At 46.8% G+C, this 10,018-nt stretch overlaps 1 protein-coding gene across 1 annotated transcript in view; it reads right to left on the reverse strand.

Annotated features, from left to right (window-relative positions):
* The window catches only part of LOC118382269 (ephrin-A3-like), a 53,662-nt gene extending 44,945 nt beyond the window's left edge, over positions 1–8,717 (reverse strand). Inside the window, exons 1-2 of the mRNA XM_052509285.1 lie at positions 8,393–8,717; positions 6,048–6,113 (exon numbers count right to left, since the gene is read on the reverse strand). Of these exons, the coding sequence (XP_052365245.1) occupies positions 6,048–6,113; positions 8,393–8,717 (391 nt within the window). The remainder of the gene's footprint in view (positions 1–6,047; positions 6,114–8,392) is intronic.
* Positions 8,718–10,018: the final 1,301 nt, after the last annotated feature.

The raw sequence follows: 10,018 nt of genomic DNA on the forward strand, positions 1-10,018 counted from the left end.
CCTACAACCGTATATCCAAAACATCTTCCCCAGCAATACAGACAGCCCCCCCAACACACCATATCTCCTCAAACATCTCCACACATTTGTTCATTTTATAGAACTCAAACTCAACCCTAAGGCGCGCAGAGACCATCCCATTAAACAGTAGTAAAGGGTCTGTTATCCCCCCACCTTTGACCCTGTTCCTCCTTGTTAGCCAAATAGCTAACTTTGCCTGAGCAAACAGAAAATTCAACAAAACACATTTTTCTTTCTCCTTACTCGAATACCTGTATCCCATTATAAACATCCCAACAGCAAAAACCACCCCCAACCTGTCACACAGACATTCCAACAGAGACATTAATGGCATTAACCTGGTGCACACAGAAAACACATGAATTACAGTTTCTTTCATTTGACAGAAAGGACACCCCTGCCCAATTCCCGGATCAACCCGTGCCAACCAGCTGTTAGTGGCCAGGGCTCCATGAAGAACCCTCCACTGGAGGTCCCCTGACCTCTTTGGTACTGGGGGTTTGTAGAGCGCCCTCCATCTAAAACCCACCATACTCTCCGCCCCACATACCCCCTGCCACTGATGTGCCTTCACTCCTGTTAGGCTTCTAATGCTCCTCACCTTAACGCAGAGGTTGTAGAGGGCTTTACCTCCCACCCCTCAAACTGCCCCAGGCTCGGAGTGTTAAAATCTAACAAGTCCTCCAGACCCCCTTGCCAGTCTCCAGTCTCTGCCGTCACCTGCAGTGACGGGAACATTGGTGGCCCCTCTCCCTTTGGCCTCTCAAACACCCCCCTTACCGGCTCAGACAGTGCCTCCTGGACCTCCTCCAGGAATCTCTCCAGCAGCCTAAGAGACGTTATTCCTGTTTGTTGCGCCAAGACCTCCGGGGTTTTCCACCCCTCCTCTCCCAGCAGTCTCAGGTCACCCAGCCTTTGTAAACCCCCTGCCATCAGTTGCCTCTGCAGGGTGGCCGACTGAACCGATCTCAAAGGGATGGCTGGGTTGTGGAAGATGGGCTCCTCCCACACCCACTGCCCAGGCTCCACACCCCCTTCTCGTGTGGGCCTTAGCAGCTGCCAGGCCCTCAGCACCGCAGAGTAAAACTCTGAGAGACCTGCTGTATTCAGCCTCTCCAGCTTCATGAGGAACAGCTGCCGGTCCAACCCTAATCCGCCAGCTCTCCTCAGCAGCGCGCATGCTGGTTCCCTCCAGCCAACATCAGTGTGGTACAGCAGTCTCTGCACCGCCTTTAGTCGGAAAGCAGCCATCCTGCTCTCCAGTTCCACCAGGCCCTGTCCTCCTTCGTGGACGGTCATGTACAAAACTGCTGCCTTCAGCCAGTGATGTCCCGACCAAAAAAAATCCACCAGCTTGCATTGCAGGTCTGCAAGCAGACCGGCGGGGGGGTTGAGGACAGCCAGTTTATGCCACAAGGAAGATGCCACCAGGTTGTTGATTATCAGCACCCTCCCTCTATATGACACTTGGGACAGGAGCCACCTCCACCTGGCCAGTCTTGACACCACTGCCTGTGTCAGCCCCTCCCAGTTCTTGCTGACCCACCTCTCCGAGCCCAGGTACACCCCCAACACTTTAAGCCCTTCACAACCCCACTGCAAACCCCTGGAAGCAGAGGAGGAGCCCTATCCCCCATGCCCCACATAACAGAGCTTTGCTCTTTCCCCAGTTTACCTTAGCTGATGAAGCTCCCTCGTACACCTTCAGACTGGTCTCTAGTTCCTGCATATCTTGCCCATCCCTGACCATCACAGAAACATCATCTGCATATGCTGAGACTGCAATTCCTGTCACCACATCCATGCCTGTCCAGCACACTCCCCGCAGTCTCCTGCGTAGCAGTCCTAAAAAAGGCTCAATGGCTAGTGTGTACAGCTGCCCAGATAGAGGGCATCCTTGTCTAATGCCCCGTCTCACCCAGACTGGCCTACTGAGCCCCCTCCCACCTTAACCATACATGACGCCCCAGCATACAACAGCTTCACACAGGTCACAAAACTCTTCCCAAACCCAAACACAGACATCACATTAAACAGATACTCATGGTCCACTCTATCAAAAGCCTTCTCTTGATCTAAAGAGACCAGTCCAAAGTTCACATTAGAACCTCTCGACAAGTCCAACATGTCCCTAATCAAGAACAAGTTGTCCGTGATTGAGCGTCCCGGTACACAATATGTCTGGTCCTTGTGTATTATAGAGTCCAGATGGGACTTCAGTCTGTTAGAGAGGACCTTGGCAAAAAAATTGTAGTCCGCACAGAGTAATGCCACAGGCCTCCAGTTCTTAAGTTCACACAAGTCCCCTTTTTTGGGCAGGAGAGTCAGAGCCGCCCGACGGCAGCTCATCGGCAACTCTCCTACCCCAACGCATTCACGCAACACGCAAAAGAAATCCTGTCCAATTGTTCCCCAGAATTTTTTGTAAAATTCCACTGGAAGTCCATCGACCCCGGGTGCACGACCGTGGGACATCTGGGTTACTGCCTCTGCCAGTTCATGTGACAACAGAGGAATGTCCATTTCATCCCTCTGTGCCCGAGAGAGCTTAGGGAGTCCTGCGAACAAGACCTGAGCACACATAGGATCACACATTTCTGCCCTATACAATTCAGTATAAAACTCCACAGTCCGCTCCCGCATCTCCCCCACCACAGAGGTCACCCGCCCATCAGACAGCCGTAGACAATGCATACCCTTGGCTTCGCTGCTCTGTCTTTCCAAACCAAAGAATAAGGAGCTGGGAGCATCCATCTCCTTGAGCATGGAGAACCTAGCTCTTACAAGTGCTCCCTTTGCTTTAACCTGGAAAAAACTGCCCAGGTCCCTACGTAATTCGGCTAAGTTAGCCTGGAGGCCTACATTGCCTTGCCCCACCATCTCTACCTCCATCTCACTAATACACCGCTCTAGTTCCCCCAATACTCTCCTAGCCTCTGAGGATGAGAGAGCTGTGTACTGTTGACAGAAAAGCAGAATTTGCACTTTCCCCACATCCCACCATTGACTCAGAGACTCATACTCCTCTCTTCGCTGCCCCCATCTTTCCCAAAAAGTCTGGAAACCTGAGCAAAAAGTGGCATCTTGTAAGAGCTTTACATTGAACTTCCAATAAGATGCCTGCCGGGGCCCTGGTGAAATAGACAGCCAAGCCATGGTTATGTGGTGATCCGAAAACCCCACTGGGAGAATGGTAGCACCCAGCAGCCTATTGCTCTGATTCCTGGACATGTAAAAACGATCAAGTCGAGCTGCACTCACCCTAGCCCCAAAAACCTTCACCCACGTATACTGTCTTGTGTTTGGATATTTAGTTCTCCAAACATCCACTAGGTCAAACTGATTAAAGATGTCCCTTAACACTCCCACTGACACTGAATGAGGCTCTTCCCCATTTCTGTCTTTTGTAAAATCCATTGTACAGTTCCAGTCACCTCCGATCACCAGCGTCTCCTCAGGCGCTACTTGTGAGAGTTCCTGTCTAAGACTCCCAAATAGAACCCCTCTTTCTCTCCCTGTGTTAGGCGCATACACATTTATAAAGACAAAACACATGTTGTTAATTTCTGCTTTAACAACAAGCAACCTACCCTACACACCTCCTTTGAGGAGCAAATTTTTACAGCCAGACCTGGTGCAAAAAGGACTGCCACCCCTGCACTAAGATTTGTCCCATGGCTCAACACACTTGCCCCTTTCCACCAGAGCCCCCAATCAACTTCATTCACCACATCACTATGCGTCTCCTGCAGAAAAAACACCTGTACTTTTTTTTGTTTTACATATTCACCCAACACACTCCTCTTTCCCGCATCTCTGGCGCCATTTATATTGAGCGAGCCTACCCGAAGAGTCTCCATAAGAAGTGGGAGAAAAGCCAGCAGAGAATTGGACCAATAGCAAAGCTCAAAAAACCCCAGTGTCAGTAAGAAATTAAACATTTAAACAGTGTCTGAAGGTAAACCTTTATGCACTGTTGTGACCCACTTCCTCAACCTAAACCGTTTCCTGGGTGAGAGGACACCATGCCCCTCATTTCTCATAGCATGTTGTACTGATCTTACAAACTTTCGAGGATCAGGAAAAAAAGCCTCAAGATTAACTTTTTTCCCCTTAGTCTCATTCGGGAACCTTGTCAGTTCTCTCAACGTGTACTTAGACCCCTCTGGTTGACTGGCTGTCAGCTCCGGGCCAATTGAAGACGAGTCTGAAAAAAATAACTCCTCATCCTCTTCCTCAGACTCACTTTCCTCCTCTTCTCTATCTCCCACCCTGACCACCTGCCCTTTCTCTCTGTTTAGGGCCTCACCCACAGCAACAGGCAACATTTCCATGGTGCCTTTGTCCACACCCTTTTTCTTTTTCCTCTTGACACCCTCCTCCTCCTCCCCTAATCTCTTACACTTCCCCACTATACTCTCCTCATCCACTAGAATAACCTGACTAGACGCAGTATCATCTGCACCACCCTCCATAGCATGACTAGGGCCAGCCTCAGCTACACCACCCTCCATAGCATGACTCGGCCCAGCATCATCTGCACCACCCTCCATAGCATGACTCGGCCCAGCATCATCTGCACCACCCTCCATAGCATGTCTAGGCCCAGCCTCAGCTACCCCACCATCTCTAGCCTGACTAGACCCAGCCTCTGATTCTCCACCATCTCTAGCCTGACTAGACCCAGCCTCCACTACCCTACCATCTCTAGCCTGACTAGACCCAGCCTCTGCTTCTCCACCATCTCTAGCCTGACTAGACCCAGCCTCCACTACCCTACCATCGCTAGCCTGACTAGGCCCAGCCTCATCTACACCACCATCTCTAGACTGACTAGGCCCAGCCTCTGCTGTCTGCATCTCCTTACCCCTTGCATTTTGACCTCGATTTCCCCCACTTGCGCTTGTACCCTCCCCTTGTCTACGGCCTTTATGTGGGCACGCAAAGCTCTTGTGCCCCAAATCCCCACATTCAAAACACTGTAGACTATCTGTGCTGGCAAAACCTGCATAGAGCCCCTCCCCATGCCTCACTTTAAAATGCACATTTAGCTGTTGTTCATTATTGTTCAGAAACATAAACACTTGCCTCCTGAACGAAACAACGTGCTTAACGGCATCTGCCTGAAAACCTGCTGACAGTACACGGAAACCGCTAGCAAACTTACCAAAACGACTCAGCTCTTTCCTAATTTGATCATCCGTAATAAACGGAGGCAAATTTGCCACTACAACTCTTGTTGAAGGGGTAGAGAGAGGTGAAATTGACACCAACACATCCCTTACAAATATTCCGCTAGCAATTAGCCTACCGACCAAATTAGCCCTTTTCATGAACACAACCACAGCTTTGTTCATTCTAGAAGCAGAATGAATAAACTCAGCTCCTACCTGTTCACCGACCGCGAGCAGAACCTCCTCCACCTTAACTCCGTTCTCAGGAACACACCTGAATCCATGCTGTATAGACAGCGTCTCCTCCGCGCTAGGCTGAGAAGCCATTGCGCACACTACACCTTCCAACCCCCAGGAAAGTTACTCTGTCCTCTTCCACCCTAACTTTGAAAAAAAACTTTGGATACCGCTAAAAACAAATATTGCATTAACCTTCCACCATAGAAAATAACATGTAATGAAAAGAATCAAGAAAGTTAGTTAGGATAGAGCTTTCCACACCAAACACTCAAACTCCAAAAACACCCAGCATGCACCTAGAGAGAGAGAGAGAGAGAGAGGAGGAGAGAGAGAGAGAGTAGGAGAGAGAGAGTAGGAGAGAGAGAGAGAGAGAGAGAGAGAGAGAGAGAGAGAGAGAGAGAGGAAAGAGAGAGAGAGAGAGTAGGAGAGAGAGAGAGGGTAGGAGAGAGAGAGAGAGAGAGAGAGAAAGAAAGGGAGAGTGTGGTGTGTGTGTGTGTGTGTGTGTGTGTGTGTGTGTGTGTGTGTGTGTGTGTGTGTGTGTGTGTGTGTGTGTGTGTGTGTGTGTGTGTGTGTGTGTGTGTGTGTGTGTGTGTGTGTGTGTGTGTGCCTCACCTGTGGAGCAGCAGACATAAACTCTCAGTCTGAGACAGCTGCGACCGTGGTGATGAGTGGGTGTAGCTGTTAACACACAAACATTTAATGAACCAGAAAGATCCAAACATGCTACCAGCGTGCACACATGATGATGTGATTTAGGACACCACTAGAACTGACATAGTGGTACTCCTCACCCATGGTATGTGGTAGTATTGTACTGTAGCAATACTATAGTAGTAGTATTATATTAGTAGTAATATAGTAATAATACCAGTACACACAAATGTGTATTTCATAATGGTATATGATAGTTGAATAGAAGTTGTATATTAAAGTACTGGCAATATCTATACTCACAGGCATATTTATACTCCTGGCCCACGTGGTAGTAGTATGATAGTAGTATATTCACATACATAGTAATGGTCCTGGCCCACGTGGTAGTGGTAGTAGTATGATAGTAGTATAGTAGTATACTCACAGATGTGGTAATACTCCTGGCCCACGCGGTAGTGGTAGTAGTATGAGAGAAGTATAGTATAGAGGTATACTCACAGATGTAGTAATACTCCTGGCCCACGTGGTAGTAGTATGATAGCAGTATAGTAGTATACTTACAGATGCAGTAATACTCCTGGCCCGCGTGGTAGTAGTACGATAGTAGTATAGTAGTATACTCACATATGTAGTAATACTCCTGGCCCACGTGGTAGTGGTAGTAGTATGATAGTAGTATAGTAGGGTAGTATACCCCCAGATGTAGTAATAATCCTGGCCCATGTGGTAGTAGTATGACACTAGTATAGTAGTATACTCACAGATGTAGTAATACGCTTGGCCCACGTGGTAGTGGTAGTAGTATGATAGAAGTATAGTATAGTAGTATACTCACAGATGCAGTAATACTCCTGGCCCATGTGGTAGTAGTATGATAGTAGTATAGCGGTATACTCACAGATATAGTAATACCCATGACCCACGTGGTAGTAGAATGATAGTAGTATACTCACAGATGCAGTAATACTCCTGGCCCATGTGGTAGTAAGTAGTATGACATTAGCATAGTAGTATACTCCCATATGTAGTAATACTCCTGGCCTGCATGGTAGTGGTAGTAGTATGATAGTAGTATAGTAGTATACGCAAAGATGTAGTAATACTCCTGGCCCACGTGGTAGTAGTATGATAGTAGTATAGTGGTATACTCACAGATATAGTAATACCCATGACCCACGTGGTAGTAGTATGATAGTAGTATACTCACAGATGTAGTAATACTCCTGGCCCACGTGGTAGCGGTAGTAGTATGAGATTAGAATAGTATAGAGGTATACTCACAGATGTAGTAATACTCCTGGCCCATGTGGTAGTGGTGGTAGTATGATATTAGTATAGGAGTATACTCACAGATGTAGTAATACTCCTGGCCCACGTGGTAGTAGTATGACAGCAGTATAGTAGTATACTTACAGATGCAGTAATACTCCTGGCCCGTGTGGTAGTAGTAGTACAGTAGTATACTCACAGATGTAGTAATACTCCTGGCCCACGTGGTAGTAGTATGATACTGGTATAGCTGTATACTCACAGATGTAGTAATACCCATGACGCACATGGTAGTAGTATGATAGTAGTATAGTAGTATACTCACATACGCGGTAGTGGTAGTAGTATGAGATAAGTATAGTATAGTAGTATACTCACAGATGTAGTAATACTCCTGGCCCATGTGGTAGTGGTAGTAGTATGATAGTAGTATATTAGTATACTCACAGATGTAGTAATACTCCTGACCCACGTGGTAGTGGTAGTGGTATGATAGTAGTATATTAGTATACTCACAGATGTAGTAATACTCCTGACCCACGTGGTAGTAGTATGATAGTAGTATAGTAGTATACTCACAGATGTAGTAATAGTCCTGACCCACGTGGTAGTGGTAGTAGTATGATAGTAGTATATTAGTATACTCACAGATGTAGTAATACTCCTGACCCACGTGGTAGTGGTAGTAGTATGATAGTAGTATAGTAGTATACTCACAGATGTAGTAATACTCCTGACCCACGTGGTAGTAGTATGATACTAGTATAGTAGTATACTCACAGATGTAGTAATACTCCTGCCCCACGTGGTAGTGTTAGTAGTATGATAGTAGTATAGTAGTATACTCACAGATGTAGTAATACTCCTGACCTACGTGGTAGTGGTAGTAGTATGATAGTAGTATAGTAGTATACTCACAGATGTAGTAATACTCCTGGCCCACGTGGTAGTGGTAGTAGTATAGTAGTATACTCACAGATGTAGTAATACACCTGACCCACGTGGTAGTGGTAGTAGTATAGTAGTATACTCACAGATGTAGTAATACTCCTGACCCACGTGGAACTCGTAGCCCAGGGAGAAGGCGCTGTAGCGTTGGAACTTCTCTGAGAATTTGATTGGTGCGTGGGGGCGGTTACACTCCCACCTCTTGAAGCCCAGCTGGGGGTCACAGGTCCTGTAACCACGGTAGCTGACCATGTAGAGGATGTACTGCTCCCCGGTGCCCACCACGCGCTGGCTGTCATTGTAGTGGGGACAGTAGATGTCCAGGTAGTCGTTCACATTCACCTGCACCGTGTAGCCCTCCCTACGCAGACTGGAGAGACACAGCAGAGGTGGGGCGTTAGGAGCAATCATCTAATCAATTAATCAGTATGTAAATCTATCAATCAACCAACCAATCATTAAATGAACCAGCTGATTAACCACCCAGTCAGCCAACCAATCATTAAATGAACCAGCTGATTAACCAACCAATCAGCCAACCAATCATTCAATTAACCAATCAATTAATCAGTATGTGTATCTCCCTAAGCTGACCCTGGGCAGGGCTGTCACTGCAGGATTCTGTTGTCAAGTCAGAGTCAAGTGAAGTGTCATGTTCATAACCAGAGACACACTCTTCACTCTCTATCCTCATAACCAATCATTCCCTGTTACACAGTCTTGCCTCCTGACCAATCACAACCTGTTACAGAGTCCTGCCTCCCGACAAATCACACCCTGTTAACCTGTTTTGGGTAGGGGGCAGCATTTTCCCTTTTGGATAAATAGCGTTCCCAAACTGAACTGCCTCCTACTCTGTCCCAGATCCTAATATATGCATACTATTATTAGTATTGGATAGAAAACACTCTGAAGTTTCTAAAACTGTTTGAATCATGTCTATGTCTGTGAGTATAACAGAACTTATTTAGCAGGCGAAACCCAGAGGACTTATTATTTTTAAGTCCGTCTATTCAATATGTTTTCATGGGGAATCCAGAATTCTAATAAACTTTCCTGCAGTTCTTACCGCTTCCACTGGATGTCACCAGTTTGTAGAAATTGGTTGAGGTTTTTCCTTTGTGTAATGAAGAAGTACCATAGCTCAGAACGAACGTCACTTCATGTGTACCTTTTGATAGAGGCGCGTAACCAGAAAAGTAGCGTCAGTTTGTTTTCCTCCTGTATTGAACACAGATCATCCCGTCTTCAATTTGATCGATTATATACGTTTAGCCTGGAGAAGAGTCCCCTAAGCAAGCTGGTCCTGGGGCTCTGTTGACAAACACAAACACACCCTACAGAGTCCCAGGACAGCAGCACAATTAGACCCAACCAAATCATGAGAAAACAAAAAGATAATTACTTAACACATTGGAAAGAATTAACAAAAACACAGAGCAAACTAGAATGCTATTTGACCCTAAACAGAGAGTACACAGTGGCAGAATACCTGACCACTGTGACTGACCCAAACCTAAGGAAAGCTTTGACTATGTACAGACTCAGTGAGTATAGCCTTGCCATTGAGAAAGGCCGCCGTAGGCAGACATGGCTCTCAAGAGAAGACAGGCTATGTGCTCACTGCCCACAAAATGAGGTGGAAACTGAGCTGCACTTCCTAACCTCCTGCCCAATGTATGACCATATTAGAGAGATTTCCCTCAGATAAC

The sequence above is a fragment of the Oncorhynchus keta genome, unplaced genomic scaffold (genome assembly GCF_023373465.1).
Source record: "Oncorhynchus keta strain PuntledgeMale-10-30-2019 unplaced genomic scaffold, Oket_V2 Un_contig_4336_pilon_pilon, whole genome shotgun sequence".
Lineage (NCBI taxonomy): Eukaryota > Metazoa > Chordata > Actinopteri > Salmoniformes > Salmonidae > Oncorhynchus > Oncorhynchus keta.